The 25,871-nt window shown below is 36.8% G+C and overlaps 2 protein-coding genes across 3 annotated transcripts in view; one reads left to right on the forward strand and one right to left on the reverse strand.

The window, feature by feature from the left end:
• LOC134542121 (protein yippee-like 2) overlaps positions 1-25,871 on the reverse strand; it is a 401,716-nt gene that overhangs the window by 73,491 nt on the left and 302,354 nt on the right. The gene's annotated exons all lie outside the window — the stretch shown is intronic.
• Positions 1,996-8,872, forward strand: LOC134542112 (uncharacterized). The gene is made up of 5 exons (XM_063386066.1): positions 1,996-2,651; positions 3,179-3,321; positions 4,671-5,069; positions 5,143-5,273; positions 8,050-8,872. The coding sequence occupies exons 1-5, from the start codon at positions 2,428-2,430 to the stop codon at positions 8,161-8,163; spliced, it is 1,011 nt and encodes a 336-aa protein (XP_063242136.1). The 5' UTR covers positions 1,996-2,427; the 3' UTR covers positions 8,164-8,872.

The raw sequence follows: 25,871 nt of genomic DNA on the forward strand, positions 1-25,871 counted from the left end.
CTACACGTTCCCAGATTCAGTAATGTGAAAGTTTCATTGCTTGTGGTGGATCTGATGTGTTCTTGGAGACATTTGAACAATTTCAAATTGACGTTGGGGCCATCCATAGACACCTGTATTATTTTGGAAGGTGACAGAGGAGCAATTCCATCCAAAAAATGCCTAAGCCTATGTTCAGCTATGCTTCTATCAAGAGACACACTATTAAAGTATCTGGTAATAACCATTTGCTTTTCTTCATCCAAAACCTGATTACTATGTCCATTTGTCATCGCTGAATTACTTTGTTCAATGCTTCATCAAAACATAATACAAAACTGTCGCACAACTTCAGGCGATCTAGCATATTCTGCTGGAAGTACGGTGCTAGCCCATGAAGAAGAACATACGCAACTTTATCTCCTAAAGTAAATGCATTGGCAACTGCACTATCGGGAAACATCATTTTAAATACAGTACTTATGTTACTGCAAGAATTAAAATACATTTTCTTGCACACAACCTGTAGACTCCAAATAATCTCTGCTTTCATTACATCTTCTTTTAAAACATAATTGTTGAGATTTCTTTGAGGCACTACATTCTGTAGACTAGTGACCGTGTTTATCTGAAGCGCTGAGTGCATTGTGACGCGAAGACACTATTTGAGCAAGAAGAATCACTACTCTGTCCCTTGTCTAGGTTAACGTCTGAAATCGCTGTTGATCCAGAACAACTTGCAATATTACCTGGCGTATTTATGAAAAAAGACAAATGGGTCTGACTTGTCGCACCTCCCACCATTTTCAAATGGGTTGGTCCTTTCCCATGAGAAACTAATGCTTGCTTTCCCATATTGCTCAAGTTCAAAGTCTTTTTACACATACTACAAAATGCTTGAGTATTATGCCCATCTACAGGACACACCCATGCTGGAAAATCTGGAAACAGAGCTGGGTTCAGCCACAGCTGATTAAATACAGTTTTTTTGTCAGACATAATGAACTGTAACAGTCTTTACATAATCAACCTGGAACAAAACAAAGTAGGTGGATGGTTACACACAAAATCTTACTACTCCACATGCAACAAACAGGTAGCCTTCTTTTCACAGGCAAGAGAGCCACAGCCACAACCCGAACAGTTACGAAGTTTACCGAAGTGAAAGATTAAGTTAGGTTCGGTCAGTTACATAAATAAAAGTTCTTTCTATTTTTATTTTTCAGGAAGTTAGGTTCGCGTTATTTAAAATAGGCTACTATATCACCGTAAAATATATAAATCCTTGAAATATAGTGTTTTTTCATGGGTGATCGTTCCATGTAGTGAAAGGAACACCTCCAAGTAGGAAATACAGTATCTCACTCCTTGGCAAACGTTGGCAACACATACTGCGCAGCGCTGTGTTGGTTTGGTACCAGTGATTTTGGGCTTTGTTTTTGTTTACCTTGACGTAATTTTTCGTGCTTTATTGACACGTTCTATAGATAATTTATTCACGTTAATGATTAATTTTCGCGATATTTGGGCAATGGCGAGTGGTTGTGAAAGAAACGCTGTAACAGTTAAGCAAAAATGGAATATTTTGAGGTAGTTTGACAACCACGTTGAATCGCGTGTGGACTTAGCCAATGCATTGAGAATTTCTTGTGTCTACATTAAACACAATTATTGTTCATAATCGAACGTCCATCGAAAATGCTGCAGAACAATGTGGACAATGGAAAAAAAAAAAAAATTAAAAAATATCAAGTTGTTAATGTTAGGCCTATAACATATTTTTACTTAAGTTTTAGGATTGCCAATAAATACTAAAGTTAATTGCAAACAAAAATAATATATAGTCCATCCACGGTAACCTCCTACTTTTTTAAACGAACCTTTGAAAAAACACACCAGGATGCAGCATGTTTGGTTTGTTTACAAAAATACTTTCCATCATATGCATATTAAACATGCATTAACACTAAATTACCGTATAATGATGTTAAATAAAATTTTACAAAAAAAGTAACTATCTATGTACAATATTATTAATATTAATGATCTCGCATGTGTGTAAATGAAACAGTGAGAGAAGTGGTGTGTTGGCAATGATTAGAACGAAATAGTTCCATAGCCAAAATATATATTTTTTGACTTTCCGCGTGTATTTAAGAATTTGTTTGGGTATTTGTTAAGTTTGAACATTTTTTTAAATCTCTGGTGAAATAAAAACGTTATGTTAACGGTAAAAAAATATTACGTGCCGAAACCGTGGTCGCGCATTAATAATGTTAATAGTCACTTGTTTGTTTTCTCTTTCAGCCGTTTGTCTGCAGTTACGCCATATTGCAGTGTGTTTTAATATATTACTGACCGTGAAATAACGTACAGTTTGTGTTTCAGGATTTTGTGTTAATATTGTGTATTTTAACTTTGTTATATTATTTATTATCTACTATTGTAATGATGGAATTTGTTATCGTTTTGATATTTTGTGTGGTTCTTGTGATTGCTGTAATGGTAATTGGTTCCGGGATGGGGAAAGCTACTTCTTCGCAGCGTCAGATGGACATCATTAACGTCGCTCAGAACTTATATGTTTTAATCAGGAAAGGCGACTTGAAGAAATGTGACGTTACGCAGACGACCGCGTTTCTTCTCAACATCGCAAAGTCAACTGTTCTCAAGTAAGTAGGCTTTTTTCGTTTTCATGCACGTAAAAAAAATATTGACTGTGTCCTAAGTATTGTCGGCCTGTGTTTTAACTCACGAGGTTTTTTGTGTTTTATTTCCAATTTATAATTTTTGGTGTGAGACAACACCGCCATGTGGCGTCTCTGTTGAAAAGTTAACCTAAAATCATATTAGGCCTACTCAGGTCCTAACAATAACAATATAGGCACTTTCAAGTATTTTTATGGGTGTGATACACGTTTGTTTATAACGATGTTTATAAACTTTATGATAGGTTTAACTATAACATAAGGGAGTGATTTTATAATTTGCATTTAATTAGTTTTTCATCTGTTTGGGAGATCACAAAATAAATAAAAAAACACTTCATTAATTTCGTGGACAAAGTCTATCATGTTTCCATTTAGTGACCACAAAGCAAATATTTGTGACAAAATGCCATATTTGGAACACTGCCTAACTGCGTATTGTGAACGGGTCCCCGGAAAAGTGTTATGACAAATGTTTTTTTTTTGGTTAGGTACTACAAGAAAGACATTGAAGAAGTTTCAACACCAGGAAAAAAGAGGAAAAAAAGGCCACAGGAAGGAAAGTCACTTGACACAGTCGACGATTTCACAGTAAATGCAATCAGGAATGCAATTTACAGGATGTACGCTGAAGGTAAAAATTTGATACTGAAGAGTAGTTTCAATATCACTTAATTGTATTCATTTCATATATCCATATGCAGATTGACCGGTTCAGATTTTTTCCCGATATAATCTGTCCTTTAAAAATACTTAACATTTTTGGGTGGTTTGTTAGGTTTCTTTATTGATATGGTATTGATATATAGAATATTGTGCAACATATGAAATAGGTACACGTCCTTTTAAGGTTATGTTAAAGATAGAAAGAAAATTGTTACATTCTAAAACTACAAGTAATGTTTATATCGTTATACACAGTATACATATTAAATAACCTCAAATTTTATGATGTATCAGAAGGTTAAATAATGACTATTTCCAGTATCAATAATATCCAGTTGTGCGCTTTAGCAGTAATTGGTTACAAATTAGTGAGTTGTGGTTTAAGCAAGCATGGTTATTAAAAAAAAATTGGGATACTTAATTGGCTAAATTGTACTGTGTGGCAGGGTCCAGTACAATATATATTCTATTGCAAAATAGTGTCATGTCCCGCCTAACCCTTTAGAAAATATAGGGGTATTGTTATTTTATAAACAATAGGCCTACTTAATTGTAATGAAGTATCATATGAAAACACAACTTAGCCAGACAAACTGTGTGTTAGTGTATGAAGTAACAGAAGGTTATAAAACAGTAAAAGTTTAGTATCGCGTATCCGATTCGATACATTGATCCTGATCGCATGATCCTGCAAATATTGATCCTGTGATTGATGATGCTTGCTTTTCTAATTTATTACGTTTAAAAATCCTGTACAAAACCAAAACTAAAAACCTGTGATATAGTAATGAGTTATGATTTAAAGTTGAATAATAATGAAAATATATATGTTTTATTAAACTTATGATAATTATTCTTGCTATACCACAATATTTGATTATGTTCAGGATCTTTGATCTGAATAAATGAAAAAAACATGCACCACACGATCAATAGGATGTACAGGTTCATGCATAAAGATCTAGGGATCACATGGGATACACGATACAAAACATTTACCTATAACACAGTGTAGAGCTTGTAACTTATTGATTGCTAAATTGAATGCTGAAATACTAATATTTTACACAACTTCAATACAAACGCGCAATATAATCGTCATATCATTGCAGACTAAAATACTGCAATGTAGAATTCCTCTAAGCAAACTACAAAATTTAAATTAATTTAAAAGTATTTTTGAAATGTAAGTTTATTAAAACTATTTAATAAATGTAAATTGTGCACTTAAATTATCTTCTACGGGGTTGTGGTTTCGCTTAGTTTTGTGTACCTCTGTTATTTCATGTATTGTTAATGTATGCAATAAATTTACAGGTTTGAATGTTACAGTCGACACCATTTTGAAAGAAATCAGGGAAAGACAAATAGATTATTATGGTGGAAGATCAAGTCTTCATAAATTGTTAAAGAAGATGGGATTTTCATGGACAACTGTTGATGGACGAAAAGCTTTGATAGAGAATGAAAACATAGTATTGCAGCGAATAGATTTCTTGAGAAAGTATAAAGAAGAAAAAGAAAGAGGTGCCAATTTCATATTTGTTGATGAAACATGGATTTTCCAGAGAGGCAAGGCATTAATTTATTTGAAAATTTGTTCTGTGGTCCAATACAAAGTATTTCATTTCCATTTCATATATTTTTCAGGAACTGTATCAAAGTCATGGCAGGACAAGAGTCTACAATCTGCGAAGAGACGTACTGTTGGAGATGGTAAAAGGTTTAGTTGTTAATGCTGGAGGGCGCACTGGCTTTGTGCCAGGAGCAGGATTACTTTTTGTTTCAGGTCAGAAGACTGCAGACTACCATGGCGAGATGAATGGGGAAACTTTCTTGATGTGGTTTGAAGACATGTTGGTGCATCTTGAGGAACCCAGTGTCATCATAATGGACAATGCTTCATATCACAGCACCCAGGTATGTGCAATGGTAAAGCAGTGTCTTTTTATTGCTCAAATTGTAATGTGAAAAATTTACATGTGTTTATTATTGTGTATAAGTACGAATATTCGAGACTAATACATTTTGCCAGCAATAATTGTTATCTTAATAGTATGCCTACACTACATTTTTATAAACTATAATGTTTGAGCTGAAATTGATTACACACACATACACACAGATATATATACACATATATATATATATAATGTAATTGAATTACATCGTAGTGCAAACTAATTTAGTAGAGGGTTTGAAATACCAAATAAATTTTTTTTATTGCAAATAGCATTTGAAAATGACATAATTACTTGTTTGGTAAAAGGACCCACTTTATGAATGCTCTGTTGCCCTACTTAATAAATTAAAATAATATTTTCAAAAAAATTTCTAGTCACTAAACTAACATGCTTTGTTAAATTTAGAAATTCATTACGACAATATGCCAAAACACATGTTTGCTTTGCATAAGTACAGTAGAACCCTGTTATAATTTGTTTTTAAGGGGCTACAAGAAAAAAAAACATAAGCAGGAAATTCAATTTAGTACTTTTTAGTGTGGATTTATTGCCAATGGACTCAACAAGCTGCATAAAGATATATTTGATGCTCCAATTTGCTTGTAGCAAGCCAAAAACAATTTTTCTTTAACATCATGGTGCTTCCAGCTTCTATCTGCTTTGTCTTTACTTACATATTGTCTCATTGCTGTAAAATTGTCTCATTTCTGTATAATTGTCATAATTCACGACAGTGTTTACAGTGGAAATGCTTAAGTCCAGTTCTTTTGCCACTTGAACATGTGATTTAAGTGAATACATTTGAAAACACACAGAATGGCTAAAAATTTATGAATTTATTTGTTTTCCAAGGGTGTCAACAGGCAGTTAACTGCTAACATACACATATACATAGACAGTATAGACAAAGGCTTTTAATTTTTTTCGTCTTCTAAAATTTTATGAAGTGAACATTACAAGCACGAAACGCATAATTTGTGAAACATTATATCCAGGAATTAAATACATTGTCCTTATAGGGAAAATATTGGACTTGAAAAATAATACATTATAGGCAGGAAAACTTTATAAGCAGTAAAATTGTAACAGGGTTCTACTGTCATGAATTCTTATCAGCTACTTGAGTATTTAGTTAAATGTTGGCATAACGTAGGTTGAGAAAACACCTACAACGAACTGGACCAAGGATGCACTGATCGCGTGGCTGGAGAAGAATGAGATAAAACATGAAAATAATTTGTTGAAAGTGGAGCTGCTGAGAATAGCTAAACAAAACAAGCCCCGAATACGGTATATTATTTCGTTTTTTTTACAGCATTTCTTTAAAAGTGAGATAGTTGCAAAAAATTACTTATACGCCTTGTTCTAACACACTTTTCAGATATGAGGTAGACGAGTTGGCTCGTAACTATGGCCACGAAATTCTACGACTACCACTCTATCACTGCCACTATAATGCAATCGAACTAGTTTGGGCTCAATGTAAACACCATTACAATAGTAACGTGGGGCGGGCCAAGAGATTTGACAATGATGCAGTTGCAGCCATCTGGAAAGAGGCTCTTGATGCTTCCACACCAGAGAGGTATTTTCATGTTGCATGACCAATGGGGTATTCCTTTTGAAGTAGAAATTGTTTTATTTTCCTGTAGAACATTCCTCAAGCTTCAGCAAAACCCTTACCATACATTTTTACATAATACGTAAGTATTGTTGCCTAGCAGCCTGGTCCTACCATTCCTTTTGATAACTTTGTGTGCTAGTGTGTGTATAGTGTGATTATCATTTTGTGTATATTCATATACCAGTAATACAGTTTTAAAACAATTGGTAAAAATAAGTGGTTTGAATTTGTGTAGTTGTCGTTTTGAAAATGTGTTGCATGTATGTGTTTGTGTTCGTGTTTGTGTTTGTAATTTTATTCCCATGTGATTCATACATATCTGTGTAGTTTCTAGATCTAACAGTGGTGACTTATTAGCAAGGTTTTTTTTTTGTAATTGCAGTCCATTTGCAATTGTTTCATTTCCATAAATAGTTTTGTATTTATTAGTAATTGTGATATTACTTTCTGTTATGCTTAATCTTGTGTCAATGACTTTAAAGTTATGGTGGGTTCAGTGCTGTAGGCAGATTTCAATATTCAGATAAAATTTCAACGTAGAGAATTTTGAATATTTTCATCTAGCGAACTTGAATAGGTATTTACACATGTAGTTCTTGCACATTAGTATTTTCAAAAGTTATGTTATTATAGTGAAATACATATACAGTAAATCATCAAAACTATTCAAAAAATTAAATTTTCGCTATATCTCACTGTTTTTGTCTGGGACAAATTTTAACCAAAAACAAACACAAAACTTATGAAATAAATATTTTATCATATGCATTCTAAGCCTTTATTGATAACATAGAAAATATTTACAGCTTTATTATATCTTGAATAAACCACTATAAATTTTTTTTTTCCAGATAACATAAAACAAAACATGTTACTTCAAGTATTAAATAATAGCTTTAATAGTTGAGGAAAACACATTAAATAAGTTTTGTTGTGTTTAAAAATAGTTTCTTGTGGAGTGAGTTCAAAATTGTATGTAATAAAGAGCATGCCATGCATTGTTTACTATGCCGTTTTGACAGAAACAAACATATTTTGTTATAGAGTGGTTTTTGCTATAAACAGGTCATTTATATAGAGGTTTTACTGTATACATTAATTTTTTTAGATGGGCGAGGTGTGTGGATCACGTGGAGAAGCTAATTCAAGCAGACTGGGAGAGAGAAGTCCACATAGACAGCGGCACCATTCCTCCACTCATCATCCACCTCGGCAAGGATAGTTCAAGTGAAGACAGTGACAGCGAAGAATTTGAGGTTACGACACAGCAAGTAGATGGAGACAGTGAAGTACTGGCAGTTCCTCTTGATGATTTACCCGGGTGTTCTTATTGAGGTCTGTATGTAATAAACACCTGGGCAACTGTAAGTATTGGGGTTTGAAAAATTTTTTTTTCTTTTGTGCATTCCCATTAAGTATGTTGATTACTGGAACTTTATGTATTAACTTTATATTACACATATTATGATAAATTTATAATAAATTTCATTTCTGGATTCGTATAGGTGTATGTGAAACATTTTATTTTGTTGTGTGTCTTCATTTTTCAGTGAACTTACTTGGAAAACAAAAAGCCAGTCCCCATCCAGGGCCACAAATAAATAATGCATATAAGTGGTATAGAAATTACTGTCAATTCTTTACCACAATTTTACTGTTCATAAAATTATGATTTTGTCTAATAAGTATACTCAGGAAAATGTATATAACCATATTTTTATTTGTGGCCTTAACCGGCAAAATGGTAGGGGTTTATTAAATAAAAGAAGAAAATTCATTTTTAAATGTTTTCATCTGAATTTGTTAATTTTATTAAACCTTCAATCCTTAGTCTTTTCCAGATTGCTTAGATGGACAGCCATATGTATAATTTACAATACTTTTTTTTTCAGATGCAGAAAACTGTGTTGAACTGTACTAAAGGATGATATTTATTGCTTACATAAATGTTGTAAATTTATGTTCTCCTAAAAATTTTCTTTAAATTATATGTTATTTCTTTAGCTAACAAACTTATTTTTTAATATTTTTACCATTGGGTATCATAAATGTTATGAACATATACATGTATACTTAGATCATATTCAAATTACTTATATATACATATATATATATACATATATATATATATACATATATATACACACACATATATATATATATATACATATATACATATATATATATACATATATATATATATACATATATATATACATATATATATACACACATATATATATATATACATACATACACACACACACACACATTGTTTTGACAGCTGGTGATTGTAAACAAACCATTTGACATTTGTCACATGGCAATGTTTTTGTTTACATACGGCGGAAGGATACATAGTGACATTAAAGTAGATCCGGTGAAAAGCAGGGCTTCAGAAAAGTAGGAGGTTACCGTGGATGGACTATAGTTATTGTTGTAAACCTTTATTACATCAAGTGTTGACTTGAAGAATAATTATATCTATCAAGTAGTTTTTATTAAAATTTTACTTTCCCCTCAATTAGGTACACTTTCCTCCGAATTACACCTTTTTCAGTTTTCCCCTTGAATAGTATAATTCAGGGGTTCCACTGTATTTTGAAACAAACTAGTAAGTGTGTTGGCAAAACACTATTAATGGTAAATACAGCGTAATACTTAATATTTCTCAAAACTTAAGACATACAAGCCGAGTTAGTGAACTTCTTTACTACTTTCACATCTTCATTCACCACTGCATGCAGAAGACTGCAGTAACCTTCAAAAGATACAGTGAGCGGAACAGAATTTATTGCAACTAGAGATGATGTATGTACATAGCTAATAGCCAGACCTATGATGTTTTTTGATTGGATATATTTCTTTCAGAGTTATTTTTCGAAATATTACTTTCCACTACATTTCACTGACTTTATAGCTATCTCTCTGACTTTCCCTGACTTTAAAGCTATCTCACTGACTTTCCCTGACACCTTTATTTTTCCCTGACTTTCCCTGACTATTCCTGACATTCCAGATCGTAGGAACCCTGTTATGTGTTATAATCACCGTAAAGTCAGGTTTCTTGGGTATTTTAAAAATTGAGAATACTTTTTACTACGACTATTTTAGTTTACCAAATATATTCCGGAGTAGTTTCACTATCATTTAGTTTCATTTGGCACACAGATACGTTTGGTTATGTCCGCTAATGTTTACGAAAGTTCCTACACGTGGGTCCGCCATCTTTGCAACACATAACGTTCATCAACTTCCGTTTTTCATGAAACAACTCCTACCGAATTCCGTACAGTGAGAGCTAAGATGTTTGTTCGCACATCAAAAACAATATCGTGCGACTCGCACAAAGCACGTGGCACACGACGGCAGACGGAGGGAACGCGAGGTCCACAGTACCTCGCCCGCTCTCGGTCGGCGCGAAGCAGGTCTCTTGTGGCGTGACAGCAGCCACGCCGATGACCCCAGATAGCCGGCTCTTCGTGGCCGGGCTCCGCGCTGCGATGCATTATTCAAGCTGGTGGCCCGGAGGTCGCGCCTTTCATCAGCTACCCTTCGTTCGTCGCTGTTGACGTTGAAAAAAGAGATCCCCCGCGCGAAACAACCCAGGTGGGTTTCTCGACACGTTGCCGAGGTGGAGAGAATCGCGATCGAAACATGCTCACGTCCGGCACACAAGCCGTAACGAACCTAACCCCCCCCCCTCTCCTTTCAACCCCTTCTCATTTTCGAATTTTTTTTTCTACGTGGAGGGTCACGGAACGAAAATTACCGACCAAATCAAGACATCTACGACACTACCAACAGTCACGTAGTTCGAATTTACAACACAAAAAGAACGCCATGCATTAAATCTTATCACGTTATGACACCTCATATAACATAAAAAAATAGTATTATCCGTCTATCTAAAATGGACCGAAGACTGCATTTTCAGTGCATATAAAAACTGTATTCTAACAATGGTAAATATTTTGGAACATTTATTATTAAATAATTTAACTAATAAAACATTTATCAAAAACAATTTACGAGCGTAATCGTTTGGCTCGCATGGGCGACTGTACAGCACGTTAACCGGCATGAGTCACGAACTTGAGGCACAGAAACAAGGGCGCGTTAAGAGCGACATTATCACGCGGATAAAATCACTTATCGCCTCTAAGCACGTGCCGCTAGGCCTGTGCCGGCCAACCCATGGTCCACCATACTGACACGAACCAGGATAAAATCGATATTTGACTGATACATAAATTTAAACCTGTAATGAAAAGAATTCACTTTTTTTTTAAAATCGTAAATTGAATTCGATTCTTAAAAAGAGTGCTTCGAATCCGATTATGGATCTCAATAGCCTGGAATTATATATATATATATATAATCAAAAAAAGCAAATTCAAGTTTGGAATAAATATTTAAATTATTAAAATTAAAAAAAATCATATTTGCATTATTAGGATGTACACAATGCCTTTCTTAGTCATAAATCTTTTCTAAAGGACTAAACAATCATTCTGAAAGAACTGTTGCTGGTGACCAATACACAAAATTCCACCGATAGATTTGTTAAGATAAAATAACACAGACCAAGTCTCGTCAGAGGTAGCTGGTGTTTGAATTTATGAATTTATCTTTTAGAAATATTTTTCTTCGAATATCAAATCTTTCCTATACTAAAGATTGTGTGATTGAGTATTTGAGGATTTGATTAGACTATTTACGAATTTAAATAAAAAGATAAGTAAATATTTGGGAAATTTTTATTTGTAAATTAAACTTTCCCACTGCTGTAATTTTACTGATAAACTTCCAACTTGTCTGTACTTGTGTTCTATTATAAATCAAAATCACGAAATGAGGGGAAGGAGTGGATGTTGGTTGTTGACTCTTCCAGTTTACAACACCAAATAAAAAAACGCACGGGTTGCAGAGTGCAATTTTGTTCTTTTTTTAAAAAAAAACCTTTTCAAGTGCATTAGGTCCCGCTAATTTGGATTTTTCAATATTTGCTAAAAATTTCTATCATGTGTTATTCATTCAAATGCCAGACGTGACAAACGCTTAATAATAATAACTATCGAAGTTTTTATACCTAATTAAAGCTGGGTATTTATTAACAGGCCACGCTCTGGAACCGCCGTGCTGGACGAAAGTAACTATTCTACGATGGCGACTACAAATGTCATAATCACTAACACGTGTCCACGAACGTAGACGATAGCAAACGCCCATAGCTCGATTACATGACATTCTGAGCCATAACATGGAATACGGCAGCAGCACAGCAAAGTGTGGCTTAGTGTTTAAAAAAAAAGGCGTACGTTTGCGACTCAAAACTTGTTTCGAACTGTAGAAATATTTTGAAAGCACGGGGCAAAAGTCTAGCCTAATAAAAAAAAACTTTGGCCCGTACAGCTGAAATAACACTTAACAGTTCAATTTGCTGCTTTTTAATATTCCAATGATAAATTTGACTTCGCGTAACCTGACGTTTCGGGTCACTTCGGTTCACCAAGCCGGTAAATGATGTAATTAAAATCGCAATCGCATAATTCTGATAAACACTGGTCTACAAACATAATAGCAATCAGCCACGTGGTAACGTTAATTTTGACACGTGCTGGTAGGATAGAAAATCATCGTTAGAAAAAAAGAAATATCGCATGACTTCCGAAAGTGCGGTTTCACTATATGGAGAGGCAACTCTTGGCTTGACTTCTGACCTGGAACTCACCCGACGCAAGCGCCGTCCCGACATGTGACAGAAGCTCCCACGAGGCCCCGGGGTCGAACCAAGGTCAGCCAGTGACCGCTGTTAAGGGGGGGGGGATCGATCACTTCCGCAGGTTCTCCGGTCTCTTGGGTCGGGGTCAGCCTTCCCTTACCCACCCCTCGCCTCCTCCCTACTGACACAACTTCCCCATGACCTGCTGGGGGTTAGTCCACGTCGTCACGACAACACACCCTAAATACGAATAATGTAGTGGTGCACTCCTGCAAACATGAAAACTTTGATTCAACTTCAGAATATCAACCCAGTCTACATCACTCAAGAGGCCACTCCAGTGTTTCAGGGGCACTACGCAACCCGCGTTAACCTCATAAGATTCAATGCTATTTTCATTTTGCTTATAACTAATTAACTAATATAGATTTCGAAATGATGCTTGCTTTATATGTAAGACAACGATGCTCTTATCAAAGCACCTTTCTTCAAAAACGTGCATAAATTATGGTTCTAACCTAGACAATGCACTTATGCATATTAGTAAAGATTAGTATAAAACCATAATTTATGCACGTTTTTGAAGAAAGGGGCTTTGATAATAGCATCTTTGTCTTACATATAAAGCAAGCATCATTTAAAAATCTATATTAGTTAATTAGTTATAAGCAAAATGAAAATAGCATTGAATCTTATGATGTTAACGCGGGTTGCGTAGTGCCCCTGAAACACTGGAGTGGCCTCTTAACTCCTTAAGCAACAACAATTATTAAAACAACGTACCCAAACAAAATTAATAACATTTGAAAGTCTTCTTGACTACAATAAAAAGTATTACAAACATATAGAACAGTATTCTTTTCGTATACATACATATAATTACATAGACACACACACACAAAACACATACACAAAACAACACACACACAAAACACACATACACACACAAAACAACACACACACAAAACACACATACACAAAAATACACACACAAGCCGTGTGCCCTATAGATTTCCCAAACTTTCACCCCCTAATTAAACCCATTTAGGGAATGAATTATAAAAAAAATCCTTTTTTATTGCTCAACTACGTTTAATGTTTCTTTACCCACCGGTTTAAGCTGTGCATTGTCCATCTGTTTGACAGTTTTATTAAGTACGTAGATACAATGGGTGTGTGTTCATTAAACCTGAAACCAACAGCAATTACTAACTATATTCAACCTGGGACCAACTACAATTTTAAACTGCATATTTAAATAGTTTCCCCTTGGTTGCGGCAGATCGTCCCTGACCCATGTGTCACCATAAACTGGACTGTGCCAGGCATACAGGCTCCTCTCCAGTGCTAACGCGACGCAGTTAACAAGTAGCACAGCCGGAAGAAAACACATCCACGGGTGAAGAGAACGACCCGCTCCGGGAACTTCACGACGACGGAGGGGGGGGGGGGGGGATGCGACGTACAGATGCAGGGGGGCGCGACCGTCCGTGGGGGGGAAAGTATTTCTGAAGCGCAATGTTCTATTTTAGTGCGCGGAGTGGTGGGGGCAGCGCATCGTCTCTAAATACCTGCAGCGCTTGGCAGCCGGATCTAAATGCATTCGTCCTAACAATAAAGGTAAACAAAAGCACACAAGAGCGCTCCAGCGACCGTCGTGTCTGACGAGCACATCGTTAATTAACACGGCTAATCGTCCTCTCCGTAACGACAGCTCGTCCCCGCCGTTCTGAAACAAGTCCGTAATCCCGCATAAAGGGACTGCCTGCGCCTCAACACGCGACAACCCTTAACGCCACCTAACAATTAATAGTGTTGTGCATAGTTTGAGCCCTTGATTAGTAACGCGTAAAGTGAAAGCCCAAAGAAATATTTCGACAGTCCTCAATCTAAAACATCGCACTTTGATATAAGACGTTAATAATTTTTACGAATTTACTGACAATGTGGACACGTTAGTTTATTTCCCGTTTACGTGCACTGATAAAGATTTAAAATTAGGATAAAATATTAAAGGAAATTCAATTCGGGATAGATGTACCCAATAAATATGGACTGTAATAATTCGCGTGTTTAATGAAATTAAGTATGGACTCTAAAGTACAATTAAACTGAGGCCCATAATCAGTTCTTAGGTGACTGGATTTGCGTGAAATCTCGACATAGTCACTCATTATTCGGTACGTCTTTTTTACGACAGCATTGTACAAGAATCTGTGGAATAAATTTTGAGCTAGTTACAGAAGCAGGAAAAGACGGGCGGCGGCTTCGAAAATACTCATCGGGAAGGGCTCCTGTCAGAGTTGGGGAAAAAAAAAAACAGTTTTTTAAAAAAAATAATAAAAAAAACATGTTTTTTATTGTTTTAAACTGTTTTTTTTGTTTTAAACAGTTTGTCATGTTTTAAAGAGTTTTTTTAAGTTTAAACTTTTTTGTTTGTTTTTAATATTAATTTGAATCAAAACCACCACAATAAGTTTTGCACATATGGTTTCAGCAGAAGTCCCATCAGGTGTAAGGTATATTGCTACACATTTTTGAATATGGAATTCCCTGGCATTTCCCGGTTTTCCCTGACTGTAGCCATTCCGGATATTACTAAGTACAAGGCAAAAAGTTCACCTTTCAAGGATTACTTATTCAGTCCTGACTTTATGTAAGCTTTTGGACATACGCCATTGCTAAGCACAAGTATGTCTGTAGAAGAAAACTACAAAAAACACAAATGACAAAAAAACAACAAATAAAGCAAAAAATTGCTGTTGTCAGGATTTAACGCCACACAATACTCCACAACAGGAATATGGTCAGCGAAACAAAGAAAAATGGACTAACAGAACGAAAAAAAAAACCACAAATGATGACAGCACAAAAATACTGAAACCAAAACATTCAGCACAACAGTTGAAACGATACAAAAACACAGCAAAACGAAAAGACGAAACAAATAAAATAGTTTTTAAAAAAATAACGACCCCCCCCCCCCCACAAATGATGACAGCACAAAAATATTGAACCCAAAAAAATTCAGCACAAAAGTCAAAATGAGACAAAAACACGACAAAACGAAAAGACGAAACAAACATGACAGTTTTCTAAAACAGAAACAAGCGACGTTTCGGGAACTGCGATCTGCTCCCGTCCTCAGGCAGAGACGCACATGGTACGAAAACACAGGTGTGACCAAATTCCTGTTGTGGAGTATTGTGTGGTGTTTATATCCTGACAACAGCAATTTTTTGCTTTATTTGTGTTTTTGTCATTTGTGTTTTTTGTAGTTTTCTTCTACAGACATACTTGTGCTTAGCAATGGCGTATGTCCAAAAGCGTACATCAAGTCATGCACTCCCATTGCACAAATCTTTCAAAGATAATACTTATTCAGTCCTGTAACACTAAAAGAGATTAAACCTCTAGTATGGTGGATGGCTTTGGAGAAAAGAACTCATCATGCAACTCTGCACCTGGCACATCAGTTACACAGTGCAGTAGCTTCGTCAGCTGGTATTGAACGTCTTTTCTCCACATTCGGGTTTGTGCATAGTACTGTAAGTAACCGGCTAGGAACAGAGAAGGCTGCCAAACATGTAACTGTTTTCTGTGCACTTAAATAACAAAAACAAATTTTAATTAGGTTAGATGAACTTAGTGGAACTGGCACCCTAAAAGGTATGACTGGTTTGACCCCAAGCAGTGCTGGTATTTTATGTTTAAGTGAGGAAAGTGTTTCACTTAAAAACTTCTCATCCTAGTCTGGATATTTATCACAATTGGAACCTTACAATGAGACAGTGATGCTTGCGATGAAAATGTCAATAAGCAGTTTTCGTTTTCGTAATAAATAAAACTTTTTTTTAATACATATAAAAAACATGTTTAGAACAGAATGTTTTAAACATTGTGTTAAAACTTGTTTTATTCAGAGTGTATTGTTTTAAACAATTTTGAACATATTGTTTTAAACATTTTGTTTTAAACGTCCCAACCCTGGCTCCTGTACAAATAAACATTGCATTTAATACGTCGATACGCCTTGAAATAATTAAAAATTCGTGGTATCAAAGACTGAACTTTGAAAGTTCCATACAATGTTTAGTAAAAAAAAAATCAACACAGCAATATAATTATTTTAGTATACATAAATATAACCTCAATATTATAACAAAATTAGAGCTCCTCCCCTTACGGAAGCCACCCTAAAACTAAGAAAATTATTTGAATTTAAGCCTGTAGGTAAATACAATTTTTTTTTTCTTCGGTTTCTACCAACAAACATCGGAGGGAAATCGCAATTAAGTACAACAGCAAGTGTATAGAGCATCATCACAATGGCTCCTATAACACTACTGATAAATTGCTAGAAAACAATAAAATCAAATAAATATGTAATATGGTTAATTTATAGGTACTCACAACTGCAGGGGTATTTGCAGAAAGAATACGCTGGACTGTCTTGTTTGATTGATATAGGATCGCACGGTTATTCAATGAGGCTTGAGACAAAGGAATCTCTAAGATCATGGTCTCCAAACCAATTGGAACCACTTTAGTGCTAGTCTAGCCGTGGCGCGATGATAAGTGCGACGCTCGCTAGTGCTTCCAACGCGGTGTCGCCTCTAAGTGCAAGGCTCTGAACTGGCGTGCAGTCTTCTCGTCGTGCACAGGGCAATTATGAGATACGTGCGGTCAGCATAACATTATAAGGCGGATAAATGAAGATAAAGGTGTAATGCTTGAGTGCTAGAAAACAAGTCTTCTTCACGCTTCTAAAAATGAAGTTTAAAAACTAAATCCCGAAACAGAACTGCACACGCGCCCCAAACGAATTCTTAAACGCTTTTCGTAAACAGACACAACCTGCTATCTTGGGCAAGTTTTCAAATAGTGTTTTTTTCTGAAGTTCTGCACAACGTACGTATGCTCAGGTAAGCGAGGCCCCTAACAGTCACCGACTTTAAGAGGCCGTGTCAGTAAATGTTTATTTCCAATATTCTGCTCTAGAAGTTCTCTCTTTTAACAGTGAGATTTAGTGGCTTTTTCAACCGAAGGAACTGTAGCCGCAGCGCGTGATAAAGCTACTATACCCTTATCACATGATTAGTGGGAAGGTTGACAGCTCGAGTTTACTCGACGAAAAATGTATCTGGTTCCTCGACAATCTGAGAGGATGACAATCTGACCGGCGGCTCACTAGGAAATTGCAGATGCAGGGATTCAGAATCAAGAAACCTCACTTTAACAAATGTAGTATGAGTCGTATCTAAAACTAAAACTAAAAATTTTAATACTTTAAACGTATCGGAATACAATTAATCTTCAAACATGTGGTAATTATTCTTTATCTGGATGTAATAGTCCGTGAAAAATAATGTTAGTTGACATTAAAAAGTATACGAAATTCATCATGTAACGTTTTAAAAGGATAATAACATAAATGCATATGCTTAGATATTGCATATGCATCACACACAATCTAAATACAATCTAACTTAAGTCAGACTACCTAATTTTTTACAATGCACCATCATACAGTTTAACAGAGGTAGGTGAACCTCTTATCGACGTTGTTTCAAAGAATTTAAATTTACAAATATTACTATTTATCTTAATACGATATGTAGCCTACCTTTATGAATACGAACATACAAAAAAAATATTGAATTTATCACATTACACAAGACTAAAACACTAACAAAACTTAATTTTATACATTGCTGTAGCATATTAGAAGACGAAATAACTCACAAGACTAACATTAAGAGGGCTGCATTACAAATTTACTTTACAGAGAAGAAAATATCCTTTCAGGATATTTCATTACCTCATTGATTACATAATACTGCCGTTGATGTGATCGTAGATATAAAGTATTTAAAAAATATATTCCATTATGTTTATGTAAATATTTTGAAAACGTTATTGCTTAAAGATGCTCATTATTTAAATAATAACGAATTTTTTACTTTTATGTACTGAACAAACAAAATACTTATAAGTTAATAAGAATAAGCTTAGTTGAGTAACATCTTCAATTTGTATTGAATTCAATGTACATATCGAAAATCATGTACAATGAATGCAACAGATTGAATTCAATAAATATTTGATCTTGTGAAACGGCCATAATATTGATGTAGATTAGGGACCGGAAAAATTCGCGGTTTCGACGGCCTTCAGGATAGACTGCACATTCCCCTGTACACTCGGGCAAATAACGGCAGTTCATTTGCTGCTGACTTGTTAGTCGTCTCAGCTTGTTTGTCTGTGATTCGATCCTTCTTTGGTTGGTGTTTTATAATTGGTTGAGATTCGTCCAGATGAACAGTAAGCCAATAGCAAAATCATCTAAAAGGTATATGTATTTGACTTCTAGCCTATCGCCGAATGAATCCGCGAATTTTTCCGGTCTCTATTAATTATAGATGCTCACATGCATCGTGAGAGTCCGTATAAAGCCTATTACAATTCTATAAGTATACATTAAAATGCTTTTAAAATATACATGTGTAATATAATTAAAACTTGTTTAAGTAAGATCATCACAAAAAAAATGAAAATCCTTCAACAGTAAGTGATGTTTTATAAGATTTTAACAAAACACATCTTACAATAAGAGAATACTAATCATACCACATAATTCAACACAAAATATACATTCCAGTAGGCGCTACGTAAAAACAACTTCTATTTTTATGCTGATTACTCTGCATTGTTTTATATATATATCATTATTTCTAACTTTTAATATTCTCTACACATTAACTGAAATTACTTATTTACAGAGTCTTAGCTAATGTTGGTCTGGACCACATACAGTTCGTACGATATCTCTACGCAAAACACATACAGTTCATTATTAGTAATATCAATTATATTTCATGAACATAATGAAATTAGTATAGGCCCTAGGTTGTTCACTGTTAATTGAGTACTTCTGAAGTATTTTCATTGTGAGTTAACATACATACCAAATGCCATTCTTCCAGTAAAGTTACAAAGAAGACAACAAGATAATATAAATATGTATGTAGTACCATATTTTAAACTCCTATTAAATGAATAATAACTCAATCTCTATTCTGGACTATTAAGTAATAATTTTTATTACTGTTATTTATAACTTAAATAAAATGACAACTAACAAATTAGTAAAAAATAGAATTACGTGCGATATAGTGTGACATTTGTACTTGGACGGCAAACGAATATAATAAAATGTCTATGACAATGTTAACTTTACTCATTATTATGGAAAGAAACAAAATGGGCAGATAAGCATATTCTACGCTGACATTTAAAAATGCTCAATTCAAAATGAACATTCCCTAGCAAGAAAATTTATTTTATATCACCACAAAAAATCAAACTGTTGCGTCATTTTCCCGATGACAAACAAAAAAGTTGTATGGTCGCGAATAATACATTCGTATAGCGTCACATCAGCGGAATATTCCCTTGGCATAAATGTGTGAAGTCTGTGGCACTTATGGAGAAGTAAACCTTCGCTCGAACACAAAAACAAATGAACGAACAGCTTTTTTTTTTTTTTTTGATAAGATGTGCAATCGGAGACCCCTGGGGTGGTTGAAGAGTGTCAGGTCCGTCGCCAGACCAGATAGTAAAAGCTCAGGGGCTGAGGATAGAAAAGGCATATCTCCAAATTATTAAGTATAAATGTTGTCATGTAATTGTTAAAGACTTGATTACACCCAGGTTTATAAACCCATCATGATCATGAAGACACTGATCGGAAGGTAATGTGCAATACATTTCAATGGCGTTTTCAGTTTTTGCTAAATAATTATAAATATAAGCAAAATTTCAATGTATCTGGACAAATCAAAATATTGATAATATTATTTTCATCACAGAAATAATATATGATATGATAACTAAATTTGAAAAAAGCGGTTATGTTAAATGTATTGTATACTTTCAGTAGGCAAAATTTCCGGCCCCTACCTCTTATAGACTTTGAGAAAAACTGCCTTTTAAAATAACATTGATATAGATAGGAGCGCAAATTTGTGACACGGCCTCTTAAGAAAAGTAAGGAGGAATAAACCTCTTAGTTAAAGTAAACATTCATGTCTGATTTTAGATGATCCCATAACAAAACCCATAACAATTCTATATATTTCGAAGCGAGCTTGTGAACAATAAACACCAGGCCGGAGATTTCCAAGATGCGTTTGTGATACCGAAGGGAAGCTGAAGTTGTAAAATACCACAGTGGCATGGGCAATATGCGACAGTGACCATCGTCGGTCGTGGCATGGGCAATGTGCGACAGTGACCACCGTCGGTCGTGGCATGGGCAATGTGCGACAGTGTCCATCGTCGGCCGTGGCATGGGCAATGTGCGACAGTGTTCATCGTCGGCCGTGGCATGGGCAATGTGCGACAGTGTTCATCGTCGGCCGTGGCATGGGCAATGTGCGACAGTGTTCATCGTCGGCCGTGGCATGGGCAATGTGCGACAGTGACCATCGTCAGCAGCTGATGGATGGGCGACGATAAAAACTATAAAAAAAAAAGGCTGGAATGGGGGAAATGTGTGGGACCCTATTCCGGCTTCCCACCCGCCTTCTCATTACCGCGTCAGTCAACAAGCAACCCCCAACTTCTCCCCCCCCCCCCCTTCACAGTTGCTGAGCCACTCCCGCTGGTCTTGTTCCAGGACCAATCAGCGGAGGGAGTGAAACCGACGCTGCCGGTCGAAATGAGAAAACTCCCCCCCCCCTTCCCCTGCTGGTCCGGTTGCCGAGTCATTTATCCCGGGCGCGAGGGAGGCTGGGCTGCCCGCGGCGGAAGCCCGCGACGCAGGAAATGAAGCTGCCGGGTCGGCAGGCTGCGTTACGCCCCTCCGCTGCACGTTCTTTCACTTCCCGCAGCCGTCGTCGGCGGATAGCGTCCCCCGATGCGGAATCGATCTCTCCGGGCCCAGAAATTACGGAAACAGCGCAGGATTTTATTTGCCAGTGGCTGACGAAAATAAACCTTTACGTCGAACTCCGCAGCAAGAGAAGTTATTGGGTGTAAAAATAAACAAAAAACAATGATTCTTATATGAAAGTCTTCCCTCAAGCAGAAAATGTGCGAGGCGTTAGGCGAACCCCCTCAGTGAGGGTCTTCTTAAATTCTTAGAAGGGGGGGGGGAGGGGGCTGGCCCTCCGGGATCTACTCCCATGTCGTTTTATGTTTAATCTTGTTCATTATATTAAAATAGCCTTGTGGAAATATTATCGACAGCATCGCTGTCTTTCACTAATAATACCTATAGCGGTTGCTTTGCTATACAATTAGCATTATCGGTGTTGTTAAAAAAAAAGACTGTTGCACCACCCCTGAAGGGCGATTTATTAACTTCATTTTGATGTACTATCCACGTGATCGTTACTACGCAGGATCTCTTTACTACTCAACCTCCGTGGCTCCACTAATTCTACTTCCGATGAGACAAGAACAGATAGTAAAGACGTAAACCAACTATCGCCATATAGGGTAAATACTGAAATTAAATTTCAAAAAAGCTTAGGGAAGAAAAAGCGTTTTCACCTCACAGGAATAATTCTGCAGATGTAAACGTACTTCCCTAATTTGCAGTTAAAGGCTACAATTTGAACTTTGTATCTCCTCATCCTCCACCTCTCCCTCCCCTGCAATTCTCGCGGAAGCACCTCAGCCGCCCGGCAACCCGAAGCAAGCCCCACGCAAGGTCCCGTTCCTCGGCCCGCTAGGACGGGGGGGACTGACTCCCACGCAGATACAACGACCCCGCGGCGGCTCCGTGGGGGAAGCAAGTGGAAGAGCCCGGGGGGGGGGGGGGAGAGAGATAACCCACCACGTCACGCGCCGACGGGAAACTCGGAACACTGTGTCCCGAGCTTCCGGGAGATGGCATCTCGAGTCCTCCTAAACAGGCGCCTCGAGGGTAAAATTTTAGTACGCGACGGAAAAACGTCGATCAGCGCGCGCAACCTAGGACAGAAGTTTAACATGAGCTGAAACCGACCAGACAGCCGCCCGCGTTGTGGCGGCATTAACCTGTACATATTCGCTTTCATGAACCTCGGGCGACGTACCAAGCTCTCCTGTGTTTGCTTTCACGAGCCGGCAAAGACACGATTATTTCGCGTTTTCATTGTGTAGCAAAGTAGACTGTAAGCACATACAGCCTGCTCTGCGTTGATGACTCGACCAGAGTGCTTTAGACGACTGAGCCAGTTATAAACGAAGGGAAGTAGTTACCCAACTATGATGTGAACGAGTTATGGAAAAAAGTACCACTTTAAGAACGATTATTGTACAGACTGTTCGAAAATTTCTGGGCATAACTTCCAAAAGCCAGAAATTTTTTGTTAACGAACATATGCTCGGAAAAGCATATTTTCGCTAACCAAATTTGAATTTTAGAAGCATCTAGGCGCTACTCCAATGTCTAGCCTAGAGTGAAATAAATCCGCGAATTACATGTGAGTATAGTAATAATCGGGGTTGCAACCATGTTTTAAACATCCTACAGCTTGAGCGAATCTAGCTAAACATCCAAATATCCCTTTTGTTTTGAAAAGACAAACCCACGCAGAGGGGTTCGTCCGTTAACTCGGCGACATTGAGGGCTGTGCGAATCAGTGTCGCTAGGCTCCCGCGGGGGCGTAGGCGCGAAAACACCGGTAAACCCGAGCACGCACTCGACCTAAAAAAGCGACTCGTACCCAGGAAGATATCTGCGAACTGATAAGAGCTGCAGCGTGTTTTTTCGCGATAACGGCGACAAACAATAACACGGGCGCGTCCCTGGCAGTGTTCCCGAAAGTTCACTTCGCCGTTTATTGTTTTGTTTTTGTTTTAACTAGCTTTTTTATCTTTGCCAACATCACCGTTTTTTTTTTTTTTTTTTTTTTCCGTGATCTACGTCGCACGGTCACGCGCCGAGACTCAGAAAGGTTTGCACCAATCGACGCTGGCCTCCTACAGTGTGTGATAACGTCAACAGAACTCGAATATTCTACCGGTTAGGCTTCTTCGAGGTGTTACCGACAATCCGCACCGTTACGTAAGAACATTGTGGATTTTTTAATGCTTAAAGTTCATTCGCACTCAAGTATGGCCAGCAATGGAATTAGCTGCACTTTGTTCAGGAACACATTCAATGGTTGCCACAATTAATCAATAGCCTGATATCTGTTTTGTATTCTCTGCCATTTAACGTACTTCCGTTTTTGTTTATACGTACCCCACCAGAGTGTTCGGACAGATGCTAAGCATAACTATACGCCCGGAAACGCAACCTTGCACAGTTTCAGGCGCAAGCAGCGCGCCGATGTGAATTTCGCGCCACTCGATTGGCCGAGAGGACGCGTGATCGCAACGCTGCGATGCTCAAAACCTCCGCGAAAGGCGAGGCACAGAATGGAGTGCAGACGGTTAGAGTCAGCCACACGAACTAGCCCGGGGGAAGCCCAGGATTTACTTCTGGGGGGGGGGGGGGGCACCGGTAGTCAGGACCTAGTATTATTACTTCAGAAGTCATATTATCCAGTGCATATTTTACCCTTCTGGGGGGGGGGGGGGGCGGCACGTTCCCTCCTCCCCTCTAAGTCCGCCACTGCGCACTAGCAACCAGTAGTCTAGTGTACAGCACAGTGTAGTATGTTTACATGTATTGGGCTCAGCGAGTATTGATTTATTTATCGACTTTATTGGTGGCGAAGTTCCGGAGATACGCCTTTTCTTACACTTAACCACATTGAACATTTACATTCCTCTGCATTAACATTGCACATTAAAAATAAAATAATAAAGCATAATCAGAAAACTTATTTGTATTTAACTCGAGATTGTCATACACACCTGCCGAAATGTAATTACAGGTTAAGAGTCATTAGTTGCCAATATGACATAGTATAACTTTGATACATTTTGCCCACACATTCTTACAGTAGGTAAGCCACGATTACAGATTTTAACAATGATATAGCATGGCAAACTATGTTCGCAAAGATGGCCGATATGCACGTGGTGTACGGGGAGGCGAGAGAAAATGCAGTAGTGCGCATTTACCAAGAGCGCTTTCCCAACAGACGTGTAGCGAAAATGAAAACCTTCATACGGGAGTTTCATTCCACGAAGGGTGTTATATACCAGACTGCAAGTTAATTACGAAAAAAAAAAAAAAGTAAAATGAATGAGATTTTTTTAATCTAAAGTGCCTTTGAATTTGGAACTGGAACACATTTTTTGTTGCAAAAATTGAGAAAGTATTTAAAATGAAACAAGCGCGTGGATAATGTTTCATAAAACAAAGTTATATAATTACAGCAAAAGTTGTCGCTGTAATAAAATTTCTTCGAAATAATTGGAGGTAGCAACAGGTCAAAAAAATAAATGGAAAACGAATTCGCTATTACATTCCAGTTAAGAAAGTCAAAATAAATTCCACCGCTATCTTTTCATTATCACTGACGGGAAATATGATGATTATGAACTTATCTTCTTGTGTGGCGTGACATAAATGTCGTCCCATTAGCCAACGTAACTTGAAAAGAAAAATATTTACTAGAGGGTCTTGTTTTCAAACACTTAAGTTCAAGGTAGAACATTAGGCAATAAATAGGTAATTATATAAACATTTCTGTAAAAATTCACCTATGTGCATGACTATAGAAAATATTTTGTAGATTTACTTAATTTTGGCAGTAATTGAGACTAAAAAAAAGGCTAGTAGTCATTATTGAAAAGTTCAAAGTGTCCGAAATTAAATTAATCAATTATTAAGGAATTATTAATTTATATTGAAACTATATATTAGTTCATTACAAAAGTAGACAAAATCAGGAGAGAATTCCCAAATATTTTAAAAACACCGCCACACATACCCATAAAACGCTTCAATATAAAAGTCTGCGTAACATACTACAATCTCATAACAATCCCAGGCGTATTTCCTTTGTTTAAATCGGTGTTTAATTTATTTCCGAACAGGCAAACGCCATTGCCAAAGCAAGCGATGGTGCCACCATCTAGCGGCGACGCGGCGAACTTCGCCGAAGCTCGGCCAAGTTTACAAACACAAAACAGCTGTGACGGCTGTAGCCTATATTTGCATACAGTTCACGCACTACGTTCCGAGAACTGTCCATATATGTTTACTTTTATGAAATGAAGAGACTTAAGTTTCACCAAACAATAACATTTGTCGA

Source organism: Bacillus rossius (genome assembly GCF_032445375.1).
Source record: "Bacillus rossius redtenbacheri isolate Brsri chromosome 4 unlocalized genomic scaffold, Brsri_v3 Brsri_v3_scf4_2, whole genome shotgun sequence".
In the NCBI taxonomy this organism is placed as follows: domain Eukaryota; kingdom Metazoa; phylum Arthropoda; class Insecta; order Phasmatodea; family Bacillidae; genus Bacillus; species Bacillus rossius.